The 25,330-nt window shown below is 37.8% G+C and overlaps 1 protein-coding gene across 2 annotated transcripts in view; it reads left to right on the forward strand.

Moving 5' to 3' along the window:
- The first annotated feature begins 10,247 nt into the window (after positions 1–10,247).
- LOC130915789 (galactose-specific lectin nattectin-like) overlaps positions 10,248–25,330 on the forward strand; it is a 73,446-nt gene continuing 58,363 nt past the window's right edge. For both annotated transcript variants that reach the window (XM_057835870.1, XM_057835871.1), the window contains exons 1-2: positions 10,248–10,361; positions 16,183–16,305. In XM_057835870.1, coding sequence (XP_057691853.1) covers positions 10,305–10,361; positions 16,183–16,305 — 180 coding nt within the window. In that variant the 5' untranslated portion in view covers positions 10,248–10,304. The remainder of the gene's footprint in view (positions 10,362–16,182; positions 16,306–25,330) is intronic.

A 25,330-nucleotide genomic window follows, 5' to 3' on the forward strand; every position in this document is an offset into this window, starting at 1 on the left:
TTTTTGAATTTAAGACTAAATATTTATCGCGTTTAAATGGGTGTACTTGATCTATTAATATAGACGGTATTCTCACTGTGTTATTGTAAATTGGTTTTTTAAAAAAAAAAATTGGGGGGCGCTATAATATCGCATATCGCAATAATTTATGAGATAAATTATCGCACACTAAAATTTGTTATCGCGACAGGCAGAGTGCCAATACTTTTGTCTGGCCCATTTTTGGAGTTTAGTGATTTAAAAAAGAAAAAAAAAAATCCATTCTCTTTTGTGTTTATTCATTGCAAGCAAAATACATGAAGATATTACTTCCAAAGCATTTGTAATTGCAATCATTTTCTGGGAGAAATTGAGCATTATCTGACAGAATTTCAGGGGTGCCAATACTTTTGGCCAGCAGTGTATAGTGCAGCATTTAGTAATTGTTGCAACGTTCATTGGTGAAAATGAGAGCGCCTCTGTCGGCATCTCTGGCAAAAATAAGGTCAATGTGTAGAATAAAGAGGAAAAATGTAACAACTCTACAGTGTAGCCCAAAATATAAAAAGTATTGCACTATAAAACTACTATAAGAAGTACATTACTCTCAAAAAGTTACTCAAGAAAATGCAAAGTGTTACTACCCACCTCTGGTTACAACATTAACAAGTACATGCAGGTACTGTATCTTGTCTAAATCAAAACACGTAATCGTGTTGACATTGCACTCATTTATTCAAAAAATTTGGAATCAAGATGTCAAGTTCAAAAATAGACCCTTAGGTAAACATTTGTAAAATTACCCAAAAATAAGTAGAGAAGACACTCAGTTTTCTTGGCCAAGGAGAACAAGGAGGGACTAGACAGAGAAATGCTAGATTACGCTGTATAGTCACCAAAATTGATCTAAAGAAAAACCCTCCTTGCTCTTTTTATTAGGGGTTTGTCCTAACACAGAAGGGTGTCGCCCTAAAGGGAGGGGGAAAGCAAGCTGGAGACACCCATGTGATTTTGGTTGGCTATGTGTGAGCATGTAGGTGGAACTAACTAAATACACGTGTGTAAGCAAGGGCACTTAGGTAAAATGGTCAGAATGACCCGGACACTTCAGTTTTGCAACGCTGCGGCCATGGAAGATGTCCTCGAATGGAAGATTGTCCTCGAAAGTCTAGACGAAAGTCCAGACGTAAGATGCTGAAGATGTCCTAGAAGGTCTAGTTACGTAATGATGCGGCCATGAAGCAAGGCAGTTGTCATCCCGACCCTTTTTAAACTTTGTAATACTTAAACATTATACCTCGTATAGCAAGCAATAATCATTTACTGGTTATATCAAATAAGAAAAAAATATGGCAATATGTATTATGTATGTATTAGGGCACAAGCAAATATTCATTCAACCCTCGATAATTAACTCAACACAAGATTTGCATCAAGATTTTAATCTGTGAATGTGATTTTTTTCCCCCCCACCACCAAAATTTACCTTTACTCTTGCACCGAAACAATTTTAAATAGTGTAGATCAGGTGTGCTCGATTGCAACGCTAGTGTGGGTTGATCGCAGCAAATAATGTTCTCTTGTATGTTGTCTGTGCAACAAATATAGTTAATCAACATAAATTGTAAGAATACAGATTATTTTGACTTGGTCATTTCATGAGTAGCTCGCAAAATACATTGCTGCTGTGCTTTCTAGGCTGTCAATAAAAGATTGCGGGAGGTTGTCTCCTTGAAGAGTAGATCTTGGAGCAAAAAATAGTGAGCACTTCTGGTGAAGATCAGTAAGGCCACCAATATTTACATCATTACATTGCAGGACAGAATTCAGGAGTGTCAGGATTTCCACGAATGCACAAATCTATGCTGCAAACAGATGCCTTGGTGGCTGTGCAATCTTCTTCATCCCAAGTTCCATCTGGAAGAAATACAGGTACATATAATATTGTGAAAAAGGTTTTTGTCAGTCAGTTCAGAAAGCGCAACTCACACATAAAGTACATAGTACATACTGTACCTTACACACAGATTGAAAGTTACGGGCCTTTGAATTTTGTAATACAGTGGGGGAAATAAGTATTTAGTCAACCACCAATTGTGCAAGTTCTCCTACTTGAAAAGATTAGAGCGGCCTGTAATTGTCAACATGGGTAAACCTCAACCATGAGAGACAGAATGTGGGAAAAAATAACAGAAAATCACATTGCTTGATTTTAAAGAATTTATTTCAAAATTAGAGCGGAAAATAAGTATTTGGTTACCAGTGTTGGGAGTAACGGCGTTATTTTTTCAGTAACGGGGTAATCTAACTAATTACTTTTTCCGCCGTTACAACGCCGTTACCATTACTGACAGTCAAAAGCGGTGCGTTACTTACTCTGAATAAATCGAAGAAACTACCAGCCGTGTCGAGTCGACTCTGTTCTGTTGATTTGTCATCCAAGACTTGGGGTGCGTTCAGGTTCCAGAATAGCGCACGTACTTCTGACTCCAACCTGTTTGTCCCTGCTCATTCAATTAGACAATGCTTTCCAAAGTTTGGTAACGTTTCTGTGTTTTTCCTCGTTCCCATCTCCCACTATCAGCCAGCAATAATTCTGCTTCCATCTTGAGGACGGCAGACGATTTGAAGTTGACGTGAATTGTCGGGAAACGAGCCTACCTGAATGCGGCCCCTCGAGAGATGCGATGGAAGTGATTGTGATTGGCTGAGGGTTAGAGTCATGTGTGGTGGTAAGCCAATCAGAGCCGGTGATTTTACAAGCAAACCGGAACAGCGCGTGCGGTACACACACACGCAAAACAGATGCACAGGGTCGGGATGGCAGAGCATTCAGAAGAAAAATTGTCCTTTACGAGGTGGAGATATCAACACTATTTCAAGTTTGTCGAAATTAAAGGAAAGAACCTGCATGTAATGTGTAATTTATGTCCCGGGGCAAAGCTTGTGTCGACATCTGTGGTAAGCAATTCAAATCTGCTGAAGCACCTAACAAGTTAACTACCTGTCTGTTCTTCTCTATTCCACTGACTCGAATACTGTTCAGAAAACTTAAAATTCTTTGACATACAACAAGTTCTTTTTAAAGTAACGGAAATAGTTACTTTCCCTGGTAACCAGTTACTTTTACTATAGAGTAATTCAGTTACTAACTCAGTTACTTTTTGGAAGAAGTAGTGAGTAATGTAACTAATTACTTTTTTAAAGTAACGTGCCCAACACTGTTGGTCACCAACGAACAAGCAAGATTTCTGGCAGTCAAAGAGGTCTAACTTCTTCTAACGAGGTCTAACGAGGCTCCCCTCGTTACCTGTATTAATGGCACGTGTTTTGACTCATTATCGGTATAAAAGACACCTGTCCACAATCTCAGTCAGTCACACTCCAAACTCCACTATGGCCGAGACCAAACAGCTGTCGAAGGACACCAGAGACAAAATTGTAAACCTGCACCAGGCTGGGAAGACTGAATCTGCAATAGGTAAAACGCTTGGTGCAAAGAAATCAACTGTGGGAGCAATTATTAGAAAATGGAAGACATACAAGACTACTGATAATCTCCCTTGATCTGGGGCTCCATGCAAGATCTCACCCCGTGGCGTCAAAATGATAACAAGAACGGTGAGCAAAAATCCCAGAACCACACGGGGGACCTAGTGAATGACCTACAGAGAGCTGGGACCACAGTAACAATGGCTGCTATCAGTAACACAATGCGCCGCCAGGGACTCAAATCCTGCACTGCCAGAGGTGTCCCCCTGCTGAAGAAAATACACGTCCAGGCCCGTCTGGGGTTCGCTAGAGAGCATTTGGATGATCATGAGGAGGACTGAGAGAATGTGTTATGGTCAGATGAAACCAAAATAGAACTTTTTGGTAGAAACACAGGTTCTCGTGTTTGGAGGAGAAAGAATACTGAATTGCATCCAAAGAACACCATACCCACTGTGAAGCATGGAGGTGGAATCATCATGCTTTGGGGCTGTTTGTCTGTAAAGGGACCAGGACGACTGATCTGTGTAAAAGAAAGAATGAATGGGGCCATGTATCGAGAAATTTAAAGTGAAAATCTCCTTCCATCAGCAAGGGCATTGAAGAAGAGACGTGGCTGGATCTTTCAGCATGACAATGATCCCAAACACACAGCCAGGGCAACAAAGGAGTGGCTTCGTAAGAAGCATTTCAAGGTCCTGGAGTGGCCTAGCCAGTCTCCAGATCTCAATCCCATAGAAAATCTGCAGAGGGAGTTGAAAGTCCATGTTGCCCAATGACACCCCGTAAACATCACTGCTCTAGAGGAGATCTGCATGGAGGAATGGGCCTAAATACCAGAAACTGTGTGTGAAAAGCTTGTGAAGCGTTGCAGAAAACGTTTGGCCTCCGTTATTGCCAACAAAGGGTACACAACAAAGTATTGAGATGAACTTGATTTGCAAATAAATTCTTTAAAAATCAAACAATGTGATTTTCTGTTGTTTTTTTCCCACATTCTGTCTTTCATGCTTGAGGTTTACCCATGTTGACAATTACAGGCCTCTCTAATATTTTCAAGTGGGAGAACTTGCACAATTAGTGGTTGACTAAATACTTATTTGCCCCACTGTATACGTCAGTGGAATCCAAGTACGTTGTCATCAATAGAATTGACATACATGGGACACAGGGTTTTTTTCCATTGAAATTGAATGGGAAATTTGGACGTACATGGCCATCAATAGCATAGACTTACATATGCGTCATTGGAATTCAAGTGCATTGGCATTGATAGAATTGACATAAATGGCCGTCAATAGCATCTGTGTAAATCGGCTTCAGTGCAGTGTAAATGCCATTGGAAGTTAATGGGAAATTTGGATGTACATGGCAGTCATTGGCGTTGACTTACATATGCGTCAATGGAATCCAGGTTCATTGGCATGATTAAAATGAACACACATTGGCTAAATAGGTGTCAGTGCGTTGTTAATGCCATTGGAACTTAATAGAAATTTGAACGTACATGGCAGTCATTGGCGTCGACTTACTTATGTGTCAATGGAATCGACATTCATGGGACACAGGTTTTTTGCCATTGAAAATGAATGGGAAATTTGGACGTACATGGCCGTCAATAGCATTGACTCAAACATGCGTCAGTGGAATCCAAGTGCATTGGCATCAATAGAATTGACATACATGGCATCCGTGTACATGGGCTTCAATGCAATGTAAATGCCATTGGAAGTGAATGGGGAAATTTGGACATACGTGGCTGTCAATGGCATCAACCTACAAATGCGTCAATGGAATCCATGTTCATTGGCATCAATATAATGGACACACATTGGCTCAATGGGCGTCAGTGCATTGTTAAATTGTTTGGTAAAAATTGGTTTTAATTGCTCTTTAAGTCTCCTTAGGCAGAGGGTTCACTTATTTTTCCACCCTCTGTCACTGTTTGCATGCTATCCTCATTAAAATATGAAAACCTATAAATGTTTGAGTGGTTTTAGTTCAAGCAGACACAGTTTTTACATCCGTGTGATTTTGACAAAGATTGGATCATATTTGTTGGTGATTTTACGCAGAAATGTGAGAAATTCCAAAAGGATCAGATACGTTTTTTTATACCACTGTATGGACAAACCACCCCCATAACTTCAGTTGAAGTTGTTCTCCTATTTTTTACCGAATTTTCATTTAAAAAAACCTTGAAGTTGTTACATTTATCATTATTAAAGCGTCCAGTGGGGCATCACAATACAATTAGCCATAATATGTTCAGTCCACGATCGTATATATCAGTATCTGTTTGATTTTGGTATCAGATTTTTGGAGTCGGTCAATATCAAGGCATCGGTTAAAAATTCATCATTGGACAACTTTAATATATGTTATACATATTACTCTTATATTATTTTGGCACAGTGAAAGAATGGTTAGCATGATGACGTATGTATTAATAGGGATCACTGAAACTTAATACATTTTTTTACAAGTAAAGTAACTGAACATCGAAACTTTGAATCCATCTCGACTGCGACAGGCTAAGAAACCAATGTCAGAAGAAATAATATAATAATAATAATTGCTAATATAAAATGTTTTAATGAGCAAAAGTAGTCAGGTTTTACTTACCAGATGTTTTAATGGATACACATCCGAGACCTGCCATATTAGGCTGTGAGGTAGTTTGATCAAAATTGCGGAAACCTTCAAATGTGCCATCATTCCACATGAAATCAGAATCCTGGAAGACAAAGTTTAAAACAGTATCTTACAAATGTCAGCCAGTAGGTGGAGCTAGTCAGTGGCGCCTCCAGAAATTTTTCATAGGGGTGGCCAGATGGGGCCACTTAAAATGTTGGGGTGGCCAAAACTAAAAGCCATAATTTCAGGTTTTCATTATATTATTGCAGTAAAAAGGTCTGGGGAAAACTATCAGAAAGACTTAAGGACACGGCTACTGATATACTTTGGTGTATTGTTTAATATTTGATGTTACTAATGATATCATGTGCATAGTCCATAACTGTCCAGTCAACATTTTGAGCTCCACGACAATTCTGTTTTTGTTGCGTTGTGTATATATTAGGCATAAGGTGTACATTTAACCAGGGCTGTCCAACGATTAAAATTTTTAATTGAGTTAATCACAGCTTAAAAATTAATTACTTGTAATTAATCGCAATTCAAACCATCTCTAAAATATGCCTTATTTTTCTGTAAATTATTGTGACAATAAATCCACAAGATGGCATTAACATTGTTAACATTCTTTCTGTGAAAGTGATCCACGGATAGAAAGACTTGTGATTCTTAAAGGATAAATGTGAGTTTGTTTTGTATATTGTGACTAAATATTGCCATCTAGTCTATTTGTTGAGCTTTCAGTAAATGATACTGTAGCGACTTAACTGTTCTGCCCAAATGCACGATGGGAAGTGGTGCAACCATGACTGTGTGTGGTGGCTGCAAATGCTATATCTTCTCTGCGTTGGGTACACTACAGGGTGTTAAGAAAAAGATCAACTCCTGTCATTCGTCCCCACGTCTCTTTCCACAATATTTATAGTTACTGTGGGAGAGATGACAAAGCTTTTGCCAATTAAAGTCAAAATTAATTTTAAATTCAAAGGCATATATAATTTGATGCCATTGACGGCCATTTACGTTAAAATTAGGGCTGTCAAACGATTAAAAATTTTTAATCGAATTAGTCACAGCTTAGAAATTAATTCATCGTAATTAATCGCAATTCAAACCATCTCTAAAATATGCCATATTTCTCTGTAAATTATTGATGGAATGTGTCAAGTTCAAAAATAGACCCTTAGGTAGACATTTGTAAAATTACCCAAAAATAAGGAGAGAAGTCACTCAGTTTTCTTGGCCAAGGAGAGCAAAGAGGGACTAGACAGAGGAATGCTAGATTACGCTGTATCGTCACCAAAACTGATCTAAGGAAAAAACCCTCCTTGCTCTTTTTATTAGGGGTTTGTCCTAACACAGAAGGGTGCCGTCCCGAAGGGAGGGGGAAAGCAAGCTGGACACACCCATGTGATTTTGGTTGGCTATGTGTGAGCATGTAGGTGGAACTAACTAAATACACGTGTGTAAGCAAGGGCACAGGTAAAGTGGTCAGAATGACCCAGACACTTCAGTTATGCAACGCTGCGGCCATGGAAGATGTCCTCGAACGGAAAATTGTCCTCGAAGGTCTAGACGAAAGTCTAGACGTCAGGTGCTGAAGATGTCCCGGAAGGTCTAGTTACGCAATGATGCGGCCATGAAGCAAGGCAGTTGTTATCCTGACCTTCTTTACTCTTTGTAACACTTAAACATTATACTACAACCTAGTATAGCAAGCAATAATCATTTACTGGTTATATCAATAAGAAAAAATATGGCAATATGTAGTATGTATTAGGTATGTATGAGCACAAGCAAATATTCAATCAATCAAGCAAATATTCAATCAACCCTCGATATTAACTCTACAGAATGGAAAGATATTGTAAGACAAGACGGATATATACATTCAACATACTGTAGATAGGTACTGTATTTGTTTATTATAACAATAAATCCACAAGATTGCATTAACATTATTAACATTCTTTCAGTGAAAGGGATCCACGGATGGATTCTTAAAGGATAAATGTGAGTTTGTATATTGTGACTAAATATTGTCATCTAGTGTACATGTTGAGCTTTCAGTAAATGATAATGTAGTGACAAAACTGTTATGCCCAATGCATGATGGGAAGTGGGTACCCATGACTGTGTGTGGCGGCTGCAAATAATATATCTTCTCTGTGTTGTGTACAATGCATGGTGTTAAGAAAAAGATCAAGTCCTGTTATTCTTCCCCACGTTGCTCGCCTCAATAGTTATAATTGTTGTGGAAGAGATGTCAAAGCTTTGCGCAATTAAAAGCACGGTCCAAATGAATGCCTTCATCCACTCCACTCACCTGTCACTGCCTGTTAGCTCTATATATACGTAGAACGTCGCCATTATAGTCTATTTGTGGCAATGCGTGAGTGGGTCGTTCAGGCATCCGTTAAATATTTTAACTAGGGCTGTCAAAATTATCGCGTTAACGCGCGATAATTCATTTTTTTAATTAATCACGTTAAAATATTTGACGCAATTAACGCACATGTCCCGCTCAGAAAGTATTCTGCCTTTTGGTAAGTTTTACAGCAAGGCTTTTTTTGCTGTCCAACAGCAAACTCTTGTGGTCGCTTTGCGACATGGTTTATTATTTTCTTGCCAGTTCATTGTGGCTGCACGACATCTCGGGCTGATAATGTTGTGCTTATATGATCCTTGGACAAGATTTGTCCGTAAGTATGGTTGTTGTAAAGAATGTACATATTATCTTAGTAAGCGAAATGTTATATTTTTTGTATGAGACGCTTTTTGTTTATGTTTAGTGAACCTGTATAGCGTGCTAAGCTAACGTTGTTGCTAATGCAATGCTTGTGTACTTTTATTTTGTAGTTTTACAACGGTCTAAAGAGGACAATGGTTTGAGGCCATTTTATTAATAAATCAGATGAAAAAGGAAGAAGTCTAATTATTAAGGCGTCGTTCACTAGCTGTCTAGCTTTGGAAAAAGTAGACGCTTCGGAGTGAGGACAGCATACAGATTTAAATGACAGTAGAGTGAAATGCCCACAACAGTCCTTATGTACCGTATGTTGAATGTATATATCCATCTTGTGTTTTATCTTTCCATTCCAACAATTTATTTTACAGAATATATATATAATTTACAGAAAAATATGGCATATTTTATAGATGGTTCGAATTGCGATTAATTGCGATTAATTACGATTAATTAATTTTTAAGATGTAATTAACTTGATTAAAAATTTTAATCGTTTGACAGCCCTAATTTTAACGTGATTAATTTAAAAAATTAATTACCGCCCGTTAACGCATAAATTTGACAGCCCTAGTTGTGCCGTATGTTGGCTCAACATGTGTGCTTTATGTTAAAAGAACACAATTGCTAAATACTGAAGGAAAGCAATTTAATCAGGTGCAAATTATGTATTTCTATAATGTCGGTTGAAAATATATTTTGGGCTGAACATGAGTGCCTTATGTTGGCTCAACAAGAGTGCTTTATGTTCGCGCAACATGAGTGCCTAATATTGGCTAGACGTGTGCTTTATGTTAAAAGGACACAATTGCTAAATGCTGAAGGAAAGCAATATTTTCAGGTGCAAATTCTTTCCATAATTTTTTTATGTCAGTTCAACACCCCATTTTTTTAGTGTACCCACCTCTGGTTACAACAGTAACAAATACGTGCAGGTATCTTGCGTAAATCAAAACACGTAATCGTGTTGACATTGCACTCATTTATTCAAAAATTTGCCTTGGAATCAAGATTTGCAGCAAGATTTTAATCTGTTAATGTGACTCCCCCCCACCAAAATTTACCTTTACTCTTGCACCGAAACAATTTAAAATTGTGTAGACCAGGTGTGCTCGATCGCAACGCTCGTATGGGTAGATCGCAGCAAATCATGTTCTCTTGTATGTTGTTTGTTCAACAAATATAGTTATTCAACATAAATTGTAAGAAAACAGATTGTTTTGACTTGGTCATTTTATTAGTAGCTCGCAAAATACATTGCTGCTGTGCTTTCTAGGCTGTCAATATAAGATTGCGGGAGGTTGTCTCCTTGAAGAGTAGATCTTGGAGCAAAAAATAGTGAGCACTTCTGGTGAAGATCAGTAAGGCCACCAATATTTACATCATCAGGGAGGACAGAATTCAGGAGTGTCAGGATTTCCACGAATGCACAAATCTATGCTGCAAACAGATGCCTTGGTGCTTGTGCAATCTTCATCATCCCAAGTTCCATCTGGAAGAAATACAGGTACATATAATATTGTGAAAAAGGTTTTTGTCAGTCAGTTCAGAAAGCGCAACTCACACATAAAGTACATAGTACACACTGTACCTTACACACAGATTGAAAGTTACGGGCCTTTGATTTTTGTAATATGGGGCGGAAAACACTCAGGTGACTTGAAGTTCCGCTCTAAGACCCCAAATTTAGCCAAATTTCAAAATTGTCCGGTATGCACGTGTGATACATAAGTGGAAAGTAGGGTTGTTCCGATAATGTTTTTTTACTCCCGATCCGATCGTTTTAGTTTGAGTATCTGCCGATCCCAATATTTCCCGATCCGACTGCTTTTTTTTTTTTTTGCTCCCGATTCAATTCCAATCATTCCCGATTATTTTTCCCGATCATATACAGTACATTTTGGCAATGCATTAAGAAAAAAATGAATAAAACTCGGACGAATATATACATTCAACATACAGTACATAAGTACTGTATTTGTGTATTATGACAATAAATCCTCAAAATGGCATTTACATTATTAACATTCTTTCTGTGAGAGGGATTCACGGATAGAAAGACTTGTGACTTTGTATATTGTGACTAAATATTGTCATCTAGTGTGAGGGATTCACGGATAGAAAGACTTGTGACTTTGTATAGTGTGACTAAATATTGCCATCTAGTGTATTTGTTGAGCTTTCAGTAAATGATAATGTCGTGACAAAACTGTTCTGCACAATGCATGATGGGAAGTGGGTACCCATGACTGTGTGTGGCGGCTGCAAATAATATATCTTCTCTGTGTTGTGTACAATGCATGGTGTTAAGAAAAAGATCAAGTCCTGTTATTCTTCCCCACGTTGCTCGCCTCAATAGTTATAACTGTTGTGGAAGAGATGTCAAAGCTTTACGCAATTAAAAGCACAGTCCAAATGAATGCCTTTATCCACTCCACTCACCTGTCACTGCCTCTTAGCTCTATATATACGTAGAACGTCGCCATTGTAGTCTGTTTGTGGCAATGCGTGAGTGGGTCGTTCAGGCATCCGTTAAATATTTTAACTAGGGCTGTCAAACTTATCGTGTTAACGTGCGGTAATTAATTTTTAAAATTAATCACGTTAAAATATTTGAGGCAATTAACGCACATGTCCCGCTCAGAAAGTATTCTGCCTTTTGGTAAGTTTTACAGCAAGGCTTTTTTTGCTGTCCAACAGCGAACTCTTGTGGTTGCTTTGCGACATGGTTTATTATTTTCTTGCCAGTTCATTATGGCTGCACGACGTCTCGGGCTGATAATGTTGTGCTTATATGATCCTTGGACAACATTTGTCCGTAAGTATGGTTGTTGTAAAGAATGTACATATTATCTTAGTAAGCGAAATGTTATATTTTTTGTATGAGACGCTTTTTGTTTATGTTTAGTGAACCTGTATAGCGTGCTAAGCTAACGTTGTTGCTAATGCAATGCTTGTGTACTTTTATTTTGTAGTTTTACAACGGTCTAAAGAGGACAATGGTTTGAAGCCATTTTATTAATAAATCAGATGAAAAAGGAAGTCTAATTATTAAGGCGTCGTTCACTAGCTGTCTAGCTTTGGAAAAAGTAGACGCTTCGGAGTGAGGACAGCATACAGATTTAAATGACAGTAGAGTGAAATGCCCACTACGGTCCTTATGTACCGTATGTTGAATGTATATATCCATCTTGTGTTTTATCTTTCCATTCCAACAATTTATTTTACAGAATATATATATAATTTACAGAAAAATATGGCATATTTTATAGATGGTTTGAATTGCGATTAATTGCGATTAATTACGATTAATTAATTTTTAAGCTGTAATTAACTCGATTAAAAATTCTAATCGTTTGACAGCCCTAATTTTAACGTGATTAATTTAAAAAATTAATTACCGCTCGTTAACGCGATAAATTTGACAGCCCTAGTTGTGCCGTATGTTGGCTCAACATGTGTGCTTTAAGTTAAAAGAACACAATTGCTAAATACTGAAGGAAACCAGTTTAATCAGGTGCAAATTATGTATTTCTATAATGTCGGTTCAAAATATATTTTGGGCTGAACATGAGTGCCTTATGTTGGCTCAACAAGAGTGCTTTATGTTCGCGCAACATGAGTGCCTAATATTGGCTAGACGTGTGCTTTATGTTAAAATGACACAATTGCTAAATGCTGAAGGAAAGCAATATTATCAGGTGCAAATTTTTTTAATGTCAGTTCAACACCCCATATACCCACCTCTGGTTACAACAGTAACAAATACGTGCCACTGAAAAATTAATTTTTTAAATTAATTACGTTAAAATATTTAACGGATGCACGGAACGACCCACTCACGCATTGCCGCAAACAGACTACAATGGCGACGTTCTACGTATATACAGAGCTAGGAGGCAGTGACAGGTGAGTGGAGTGGATACAGGCATTCATTTGGACCGTACTTTTAATTGCGTAAAGCTTTGACTTCTCTTCCACAACAGTTATAACTATTGATGCAAGCAACGTGGGGAAGAATGACAGGAGTTGATCTTTTACTTAACACCCTGCATTGCAAACATCACAGAGCCACACACAGTCATGGTTACCCACTTCCCATCATGCATTTGGACAGAACAGTTTTGTCACTACATTATCTTTTACTGAAAGCTCAACAAATACACTGCATGGCCATATTTAGTCACAATATACAAACTCACATTTATCCTTTAAGAATCTATCCGTGGATCCCTATCACAGAAAGAATGTTAGTAATGTTAATGCCATCTTGGGGCTTTATTGTTATAATAAAGAAATACAGTACTTATGTACAGTATGTTGAATGTATATATCTGTCTTATCTTTCCATTCCAACTATAATCTACAGAAAAATATGGCATATTTTAGAGATGGTTTGAATTACGATTAATTATGATGAATTAATTTCTAAGCTTTGATTAACTCGATTAAAAATTGTAATTGTTTGACAGCCCTAATTTTAACATAAATGACCGTCAATTGCATCAATTTATATACAGTGCTGCTCGAAAGTTTGTGAACCCCACAGCGATGGTCAGATTTTTTGTAAAAAAAAACTAAAATAACCTTATTAAATGTTAAGTTATACCCAAATCCACAATACTGACATTCCAAATAATGGACTGAAACAAAAGAAATAGTTATATTGTCATTCTTTATTTAACAAAAGTGGTTGATTTAAGAAAAACTCAGATATCATGTGTGCAAAAGTATGTGAACCCCTTCAGTTAATAGGATATTGCGCCTCCTTTTGCAGAGATTACCTCAACCAAACGGTTTCTGTAGTGACTAATCAGCCTCTCACATCTATTTTGGGGGATTTTTGCCCATTCTTCCTTGCAGAACGCAGTCAGTTGAGAGAGGTTTGATGGGCGTCTGGCATGAACTGCTCGCTTCAGGTCCCGCCACAGCATTTCAATGGGATTTAGGTCAGGACTTTGACTGGGCCAGTCCAGAACACGAATCTTCTTCTTTTTCAGCCATTCCTTGGTTGTATTGCTGGAATGCTTTGGATCATTATCATGTTGCATGATCCACCTTCTGCCAAGCTTTAACTTCAAAACAGATGGCGTCAGGTTATGTTCTAGGATTTGACAATATTCCTCAGAATTCATGATTCCCTGGACTATGTGGAGTTGTCCAGGTCCTGAGGATGAAAAGCAAGCCCAGATCTTGACATTCCCACCTCCATGCTTCACTGTTGGGAGAAGGTTCTTTTGGTGGTATGCAGTGTTGACTTTTCGCCAGACATGGCGGTTTTGGTTGTGACCAAACAGTTCAATTTTGCACCTACATCAGTTGATGAAAACTCTTTTTAATTTAGTCTCGACAACACAACTGTTAAAAAAACAAAAAAAACTACTGAATTGATTGATTAGGAAATCAGGTTGAAATAATAGAAAATTCCAAAATGTTGAGGGGGTTCACAAACTTTTGAGCAGCACTGTATGCCTCAATGGAATCCAGTACATTGGCATCAATAGTAGCGACATTCATGATAGTCAATGGCATGGACATACATAGCTGTCAATGGTACTGACTTACTGAGGTGCCACTTCAATGTCAATGGGTTGTAACGGTAAGTGGTCAAAAATCACAACCACCTATGTTTTCCTGTCATTGAAAATGAAGGGAAAAAGTTTGCCATTAAAAATGAATGGAATTCGGGTCATTTTGATATTTAAACGGTGCCGGTCGGTTAAACAATGTGGAGTCTCCAGTGCGCCGAAAAAATGTGGATAATAAGATTATGAAAGAAAGAAATAAAAATAAAGTTGAGGAATTTTACTAGCTGGGCCTTTGCCTTTCAAAGTCCCATCTAATAAAAAATCATTTTTCACATACAAAATAATAATTCAATGGTGATGGTACCAATGAGGTTTACCTTACTTTTTCAGGGAGTTGGCAATCCTACTTTTAAATCTCGCTAGAAATCACGAGACTATTGCAATTAGTTGGCAAGACACATTAACATTATGTTGCATCAACAATATCTAATCAAGCTCCTCATTCACTGTTCATGTTTATGTAAAGACTGCATGATTCAATCATGCTCACCTTGGAAACATGATGGTTTCTTGCTGAAAATGCACACTGTCTTTTAGTAAACTTTACAACCTGCCTGATTCTTTTTTTTTTTTTTTTTGAGTGTAACTCCAAGATTACACCTATCACTCAAAAAATGAATCAGGCAGGTTGTAAAGTTTACTAAAAGACAGTGTGCATTTTCAGCAAGAAACCTTCATGTTTCCAAGGTTAGCATGATTGAATCATGCAGTCTTTAAATAAACATGAACAGTGAATGAAACTCCAAGATTACGCCTATACCCACCTCTGGTTACAACAGTAACAAATACGTGCAGGCATCTTGCGTAAATCAAAACACGTACCGTATTTTTCGGACTATAAGTCGCAGTTTTTTTCATAATTTTGCTGGGGGTGCGACTTATACTCAGGAGCGACTTATGTGTGAAATTATTGACACATTATTAGATCATTTCACATGTTATTTTGGTGTTTTAGAGTGACACTGATGGTTTGGTAAACTTGTTAGCATGTTCTTTATGCTATAGTTATGTGAATAACTCTTAATAGCTATGTTACATTGGCATACCCGCCACGTTCGCCTTTTGTTGTTCATGTATCATGTAACATTATCATACTGTTTATTTATTTCAATGTTGTTCTCGATTGTATTTTTATTTTAAATTGCCTTTCAAGATGACACATCTGCTCTATGTGTTAAGTAAATTTCCCCCAAAAATGCGACTTATACTCCAGTGCGACTTATATATGTTTTTTTCCTCTTTGTTGGGCATTTTATGGCTGGTGCGACTTATACTCAGGTGCGACTTATAGTCCGAAAAATACGGTAATCGTGTTGACATTGCACTCATTTATTCAAAAATTTGCCTTGGAATCAAGATTTGCAGCAAGATTTTAATTTGTGAATGTGATTCCCCCCCACCAAAATTTACCTTTACTCTTGCACCGAAACAATTTAAAATTGTGTAGACCAGGTGTGCTCGATCGCAACGCTCGTATTGGTAGATCGCAGCAAATAATGTTCTCTTGTATGTTGTCTGTTCAACAAATATAGTTATTCAACATAAATTGTAAGAAAACAGATTATTTTGACTTAGTCATTTTATTAGTAGCTCGCAAAATACATTGCTGCTGTGCTTTCTAGGCTGTCAATATAAGATTGCGGGAGGTTGTCTCCTTGAAGAGTAGATCTTGGAGCAAAAAATAGTGAGCACTTCTGGTGAAGATCAGTAAAGTCACCAATATTTATGGCGTTTGCCCAGGCACTGCAGGACAGAATTCAGGAGTGTCAGGATTTCCACGAATGCACAAATCTATGCTGCAAACAGATGCCTTGGTGCTTGTGCAATCTTCATCATCCCAAGTTCCATCTGGAAGAAATACAGGTACATATAATATTGTGAAAAAGGTTTTTGTCAGTCAGTTCTGAAAGCGCAACTCACACATACAGTACATAGTACATACTGTACCTTACACACAGATTGAAAGTTACGGGCCTTTGATTTTTGTAATATAGGGCGGAAAACATTCAGGTGACTTGAAGTTCCGCTCTGAGACCCCAAATTTAGCCAAATTTCAAAATTGTCCGGTATGCACGTGTGATACATAATTGGAAAGTAGGGTTGTTCCGATAATGTTTTTTTTGCTTCCGATCCGATCCCGATCGTTTTAGTTTGAGTATCTGCCGATCCCAATATTTCCCGATCCGATTGCTTTTTTTTTTTTTGCTTCCGATTCAATTCCAATCATTCCCGATTATTTTTCCCGATCATATACAGTACATTTTAGCAATGCATTAAGAAAAAAATGAATAAAACTCGGACGAATAGATACATTCAACATACAGTACATAAGTACTGTATTTGTTTATTATGACAATAAATCCTCAAAATGGCATTTACATTATTAACATTCTTTCTGTGAGAGGGATTCACGGATAGAAAGACTTGTGACTTTGTATATTGTGACTAAATATTGCCATCTAGTGTATTTGTTGAGCTTTCAGTAAATGATACTCTAGCCATGCCCAAATGTATGATGGGAAGTGGAACCATGACTGTGCGTAGTGCTACCAATTAGAGCTGAAACGAATACTCGAGCAACTCGAGTAACTCGAGTTTAAAAACTGATCCGAGTAATTTTATTCACCTCGAGGAATCGTTTAATTTTGCCAGCTCTCAGCATCCCGTTTTGCCCGGACTACTCATAATGCGGGACAACGCGCTGACGTGACGTGCGGAGAGGAAGAAGCAATACAAATTTTTTTAAAAACTTACCGCAGCCGACAGCCGCTACAAACTACGCCCGCATGATGCTAGTTTGGTAGCAGGTAGAGTCCAATGCGTCTCAGATATCGCATGCATTTAGGACTAGATGCAAAATGACCGACTCGGCTGCGTTATTAAACAGCCGTGAGTCACATGCTCACGTAACGTTAGCCCTTCGGAGGGCTAGGTTTCTATTGATTCTGACCACTGTCGATACGTGGCTAACGTGTCTTACATACAGGCTTTATTTAATCTGTAAAAACACAGCGCTGTAGAGTGATGAGGGTGTAAAATTAAAACATAATAAAGCTAACTGTCAGTTTTAGCTCAATAGTCATTGCTGAATAAATGTGCTCCAATACAGCGGGTATCATACATATATTTTGAACACTGCAAAAACTCAAAATCCTACCAGTTAGGAGTGGGAACCTCAGGGCACCTCACGATACGATACGATTCGCGATACACGGCTCACCATAACGATTATATCACGATACAGCGATTATCGATATATTGGTCAGAAATTGGATACATGACATTCTACGATACAACTGTTGAAACGAAGAAAAAAAAAAGATATTTAAAAATAGAAAAAATACTGTTTAAGTCATTTATTAAACAGTGACACCTTTTCTGTGCAACATTGCTGTAAAATAAAAATCTACTGCAAATTGTGCCCCTGCACATATAGAGGAAACCAACCACGACCACTGATATCGCTTGGAGAGATCATGATGAATAGCACCCTTAATTTCTTTAAAGTTTTAAATCTTTAAAAAAATAAATAAATAAAAAGTGCCGTAGGTGTCAGCAGTTGAGCTTGGAGTGGGGCAATGATAAAATTGGTGGGTCTTTTCTTCGTATATGACCTTTGTTGCTTGGTTTGAGCACTTCCGCTATCTGCTTCAGCATTTAAGATGTCAGACTTGCTCAGTCACAGTCTTCCTCACCTTAAAAACAACTACCGTATTTTTCGGACTATAAGTCGCAGTTTTTTTCATAGTTTGGCTGGGGGTGCGACTTATACTCAGGAGCGACTTATGTGTGAAATTATTAACACATTTTTATATCATTTCACATGTTAATTTGGTGTTTTGGAGTGACACTGATGGTTTGCTAAACTTGTTACCATGTTCTTGATGCTATAGTTATCTGAGTAACTCTTAATAGCTATGTTACGTTAACATACTGGCCACGTTCGCATTTTGTTGTTCATGCATCATGTAACCCTTATCATACTGTACACTTATTCAGCATGTTGTTCAATATTGTATTTTAACTCATTCACTCCCAGCCATTTTCACCGGAGCAAGGCCCTTCGCTCCCGGCCATTTTACTGGATTTTGACTGATTTTGCACGGCCCACAAAAAATTCTGTTCTATTGCTATATAAACATGGAACCCACCAAAAGAAAGATTAGACTCTCTTCTTTCAGCAGAAAAAAAAAAGTAAGTTCATATGTGTTTCCATTCTTTAGAAATCAGCATTGGAAAATAGCTAAGTTTGAGCATTTTTCCAATTTCTGATGAAAAAACGGAGAAAATGAGCTTTTTGTAAACGCAAAAATTTCAAACATAATTTTGACTTTAACACAGCTATTTTTTGCTTCAGTGACACCCCAAACATCTGAATAATGTTTTCCTTTTACAAAATAACATGAACAACCAGCCAAATAGAGCTTTTGATAGCAAAGTAACAATTTATTCACACTTACCTAACTGAGAGATGACGTTTGGTGGCTGCGACAGCGGTTAAACTTTTCCCTCATTGCCGACTGTCTCGTAAAGATGGATTTTTTTTTTTAGTCTTTTTTTGTGGTGACCACTGTCTCGTTCGCCTGGGGAACTTATGTTCCTGGGGGGGGGGGGACTGGTTTGGCCGTGCGCGTTTCCGTGCAGGACACTCGAGCGTGCGGTGGACCTGAGCAGCAAGCTGCGGAGGGGCTCTGCTACCTTCCCTAATAAAGTTGTACTGTTTGAATTGGGTTGTGGGGTTTTAACAAATGCGCTACTGCCCTCCAGTGGCCAGTTTTATTGCTTTAAAATGGGTTTTGAGGCTTGTTTTTTGTTTCGGCGATAGATCGGAAGCTCTAGATGCTTCTTGTACAAAAAAACGCAAAAGACGTATAAATACGTTTGTGGGACAGTTAAGCATTTAAAAATAGAACGTCTTTATACGTTTCTGGGAGCAAATGAGTTTAATTTCAAATTGCCTTTCAAGATGAAATATCCATTCTATGTGCTGGATTTTATCAAGTAAATTTCCCCCAAAAATGCGACTTATACTCCAGTGCGACTTATATATGTTTTTTTCCTCTTCATTGGGCATTTTTTGGCTGGTGCGACTTATACTCAGGTGCGACTTATTGTCCGAAAAATACGGTAAATAAAACAAAAAATATTAGCTACTTCATAGCGTTTGAGTTGAAATCCTGATTTTTTTTGTGTTGGAAGTATTGAATTAAAAAAAAATTCAATAATTACCTATTTTCAATATGTAGGCTACATCAGTAATTACCTATTTTTAATATGTAGGCTACATTAATTATCATGCACATCACTTTATATATCTTGGAACCTATTCAAACCATTTTTATAGCTTATTGTATCAAAATGACAGTAATAACAGTTGGTGTAGAAAACTAGATGGAAATTGGTTCTCAAATAAATCGGTAAATTCACGTGGGCTTGTTCGATATTCATTTTCAGCCAGTTTAGGGTCCTGGTTTATTTTATATCATTCAACACCAAATGTCATCAAAATAATACATGTAAATTAAAAAGTCAATTACATTGCAAAATTTCTTACCTCAAGTGATGAAAGCGAAGCTCACAATCTCCGGTGTCCACTACGTCACCAGCTCCCAGTGAAACTTAATTTTCTTAGACAATTCTTGCATACAGCAAAGTCCTTGTTCACCTTACTTCCTTTCTTGTTGGTGTAAAATCTAAAGTGTGTCCCCATGTGTGATTTGTAGCAATATTTTTCTCATTTTTTCCTCCACCGTTCTCACGGAGCTTTTTTATTTTTTCAACCCACTTGGAGCTTCCTCTCTTCTTCTCTAGACAACTTGTGCGCACTTTACCCTCACCGCCACTCCCGAGCGCCCGTAGTGGACCGCCAAGGGATTGCTCAACAAACATTGAGCAGTTTACAGCATCCATACTCCATTGTATGGCCAATATGTTAAATAAAAGTATCGATTCTTGGCGGGAGCATATCGATAACCCATCGGGTTGCAAAATATCGCGATATATCGCTGTATCGAGACATTGTCACACTCTTACTACCAGTACTTACAGTTTAGACTAACTTAAAACTTAACTTAAAAATAGCTTGACACAAATGGAAACTAAATTGAAACACGTGGGAAAAACACGTAGCTTTCAAGTGATGTGTGTTTTCAAGCTTAATTACATTTTTTAGGTAAGAAATAGAAAAAAAATAGAATAGAAATATGTTTTTAAATACAGTATATACAGTATACACACACACACACACACACATATATATATATACAGTGCCTTGCAAAAGTATTCGGCCCCCTTGAATCTTGCAACCTTTCGCCACATTTCAGGCTTCAGACATAAAGATATGAAATTTATTTTTTTTGTCAAGAATCAACAACAAGTGGGACACAATCGTGAAGTGGAACAAAATTTATTGGATAATTTAAAATTTTTTAACAAATAAAAAACTGAAAAGTGGGGCGTGCAATATTATTCGGCCCCTTTACTTTCAGTGCAGCAAACTCACTCCAGAAGTTCAGTGAGGATCTCTGAATGATCCAATGTTGTCCTAAATGACCGATGATGATAAATAGAATCCAAATGTGTGTAATCAAGTCTTCGTATAAATGCACCTGCTCTGTGATAGTCTCAGGGTTCTGTTTAAAGTGCAGAGAGCATTATGAAAACCAAGGAACACACCAGGCAGGTCCGAGATACTGTTGTGGAGAAGTTTAAAGCCGGATTTGGATACAAAAAGATTTCCCAAGCTTTAAACATCTCAAGGAGCACTGTGCAAGCCACCATATTGAAATGGAAGGAGCATCAGACCACTGCAAATCTACCAAGACCCGGCCGTCCTTCCAAACTTTCTTCTCAAACAAGGAGAAAACTGATCATAGCTGCAGCCAAGAGGCCCATGATCACTCTGGATGAACTGCAGAGATCTACAGCTGAGGTGGGAGAGTCTGTCCATAGGACAACAATCAGTCGTACACTGCAAAAATCTGGCCTTTACGGAAGAGTGGCAAGAAGAAAGCCATTTCTCAAAGATATCCATAAAAAGTCTCGTTTAAAGTTTGCCACAAGCCACCTGGGAGACACACCAAACATGTGGAAGAAGGTGCTCTGGTCAGATGAAACCAAAATTGAACTTTTTGGCCACAATGCAAAACGATATGTTTGGCGTAAAAGCAACACAGCTCATCACCCTGAACACACCATCCCCACTGTCAAACATGGTGGTGGCAGCATCATGGTTTGGGCCTGCTTTTCTTCAGCAGGGACAGGGAAGATGGTTAAAATTGACGGGAAGATGGATGCAGCCAAATACAGGAACATTCTGGAAGAAAACCTGTTGGTATCTGCACAAGACCTGAGACTGGTACGGAGATTTATCTTCCAACAGGACAATGATCCAAAACATAAAGCCAAATCTACAATGGAATGGTTCAGAAATAAACGTATCCAGGTGTTAGAATGGCCAAGTCAAAGTCCAGACCTGAATCCAATGGAGAATCTGTGGAAAGAGCTGAAGACTGCTGTTCACAAACACGTTCCATCCAACCTCACTGAGCTCGAGCTGTTTTGCAAGGAAGAATGGGCAAGAATCTCAGTCTCTCGATGTGCAAAACTGATAGAAACATACCCCAAGCGACTTGCAGCTGTAATTGGAGCAAAAGGTGGCGCTACAAAGTATTAACGCAAGGGGGCCGAATAATATTGCACACCCCACTTTTCAGTTTTTTATTTGTTAAAAAAGTTTAAATTATCCAATAAATTTTGTTCCACTTCACGATTATGTCCCACTTGTTGTTGATTCTTAACAAAAAAATAAAATTCTATATCTTTATGTTTGAAGCCTGAAATGTGGCGAAAGGTTGAAAGGTTCAAGGGGGCCGAATACTTTTGCAAGGTACTTTATATAAGGTCTAAGTTTTTTGAGTGAAAGCAGTGAATTTTTTTTTCTAGTCAACTCTTAGATGCAATTGTTGGCTGTTTTCAACAATGTACATCGAAAATAAAGACATTGATTGACTGAAAATGGTTCAATATTAGATGAAATGTCTTTTTTTCTCACGTATATGTATAATTTAGAGCTGTCCCGACTAGTCGACGTAGTCGACGTCATCGATGACGTAACTCCGTCGACTAGCACAACATCCCGTCGACGGTTAATGAAGGGTTAAAAAAATATAGTGTCCAAAACATTGACTTATTTCAAAGAAACAAAAGAGGGTACACTCTTCTGTCCTGTCTCTTCAATGCTAAACTTGGCTGCACGTCGGCCGTGAATAAACACCTCAAGCGCCGTCACCGTTTGTAATTTTTTTTTTTTTTTTGTACACCAGAGGGTGCTGTCGCCTTACTAAATAATAATGTTTCATTGACAATGGGCCTATAAGTGCAATTAGTATTGTTCTTAATGCTAACTGAAAGGTTTATTTCATGTTATGGTTTATTTTATGGTATAGACAATTATATAAGGTCAAAAGGTCATAAATATATACAGTATATACAGTGATTGCACACAAGGGAGAGACTGTCAATGATAAGGTAATAAATTAAGATAAAGGCAATTCATATAGGCAATTCATTGATATATAAATAAGCTTTAAAAGGAAAAAGGTGAAAAGTTTTCGTTAATTTCTAATTGTGTTGTTTATTTGTGTTTTACGTTGCCTTTTATCTCTCTGTATAGGTAAAACCACGCCATTGCAGATTGAGCGCGACAATGCGTGAGTGGGTCGTGCAGCGCATGCATTAATTGCTTTAAATATTTTAACGTGACAATTAATTACCGCCGGTATAGGGATAAATTTGATAACCCTACTTTAAGCCTAAACTAAAGACTCTACATCTAGAGTGTAACATATTTTGTCTGTAAAGTTAAATACAATTAGAAAACGCTTTAATCAAAAAAATAAAAAGGCATGGCCGATATTTTTTTGCTGATTCCGATACTTTGAAAATGACGTGATCGGACCCGATCGATCAGGATGCCAATCAATCGGAACATCTCTACTGGAAAGCTAAAAATATCAATTTTCTGGAGGAAGAACAATTTTTAACAGGAGGGCATTTTAAAAGTAAATAAATAAATAAACAGCAAAACCCTATCTGGAGGTGAGAGCACGCGAGAGCAGAATTAAAGCCGCCATGATTTTAACGAGGTATTATCGTGTACTTACCTTGTTTCGATCCTAAAACTCCATGTAGCATGTATCACTGAGTGTCAAAACACAGCTGTGAATCGCCCAAGCCGGATTTTTGGGGGATTTTGTGGGTGAAACATGGTAATATAACAAGGGTCGCGATGCAGAAATCGCAGACATCAAGAAGTGGTCGAGATTTTCTTTTTCATATATTTACCCTTTGAAATGCTGTTTTTCATTTTGTCTTTGTTTGGATCGATTATTTATCATCTAACATATTGGAGAAAATGCGATAGTAACAAAAAAAAAAAATACAATTAAGGGATAGTTATGGGCAGGGGTGAAAGTGGCTAGAATTTCCCGACGTGAAGGTCGCCACGGAGCAAGAAATTTTATTTATTTCATCATTTTTTGGGGTGGGGTGTTCAAACCTCCTAAAACTACTGAAATGCAAAGAAAACTGTTCTTTCTATAACACACACAAAAACAGATTTTCATTCAAAATTGTATTTTTCCAATGATTTGCAAAATTAAAAGTTAACAAAAACAACAATAACCCATCTAACTCCATCTCCTAATTTTTATTTTCCCTCATTTCCTCACATTCTAAACGCCAAATCTCATTTTTAACTACTTAAAGTGATCCTCTAACTTAAATACATGTAGGCTCTAATAAACCACAATTGTTCTCTTGTACTAAAAAATATGTTGTTCGAAACACATAAAATGTTAAATCAATGGCAATATTTTATAATATTTACTACATATTTTGACCGTTAGTTGGCGCTATGGTTTGCGGGCTCGCAGTGATGACCTCATTGGTATCTTTCGTGTTCAACAATTGCTTATTGCTGCCTAAACTCGCGAAGTAAAATGCCACGATGTATTGCTTTTGGATGCAATTTCCAGTCAAATGGAAACAAGGGAAGTGAAGTGAGTGGTCAAGGTGGAATTATTGTTTTTTGTGAATAAATGTGCATGAGTGGAAGCTTCTCCCCCTTTTTGGTCGCTAAAATGTTTAAATAGAAGTTGACCGAACTCTGAGTAAGTTATACAGTTGTGGTCAAAAGTTTACATAGACTTGTGAAGAACATAATGTCATGGCTCTCTTGAGTTTCCAGTTATTTGTACAACTCTGATTTTTCTCCGATAGAGTGATAGGAACAGATACTTCTTTGTCACAAAAAACATTCATGAAGTTTGGTTCTTTTATGACTTTAACAGAAAAAGTGATCAAATCTGCTGGGTCAAAAATATACATACAGCAACACGAATATTGACTTGAACAATCATTGACTTGAACAAGTCAGGAAAGTCACTTGGAGCCATTTCAAAGCAGCTGCAGGTCCCAAGAGCAACAGTGCAAACAATTGTTTGTAAGTATGAAGTGCATGGCACTGTTTTGTCACTGCCACGACCAGGAAGAAAACGGAAGCTATCACCTGCTGCTGAGAGCAAAATTGGTCAGGAGGGTGAAGATTCAACCGAGAATCACCAAAAAGCAGATCTGCCGAGAATTAGAAGCTGCTGGAACACAGGTGTCAGTGTCCACAGTCAAGCGTGTTTTGCATTTCCATGGACTGAGAGGCTGCCGTGCAAGAAGGAAGCCCTTGCTCCAAAAGCAGCACCTTAAGGCTCGACTGAAGTTTGCTGCTGATCACATGCACAAAGATAAGACCTTCTGGAGGAAAGTTCTGTGGTCAGACGAAACAAAAATCGAGATGTTTGGCCACAATGCCCAGCAATATGTTTGGAGGAGA

The sequence above is a fragment of the Corythoichthys intestinalis genome, chromosome 5, assembly GCF_030265065.1.
Source record: "Corythoichthys intestinalis isolate RoL2023-P3 chromosome 5, ASM3026506v1, whole genome shotgun sequence".
Taxonomy (NCBI): Eukaryota; Metazoa; Chordata; class Actinopteri; order Syngnathiformes; family Syngnathidae; genus Corythoichthys; species Corythoichthys intestinalis.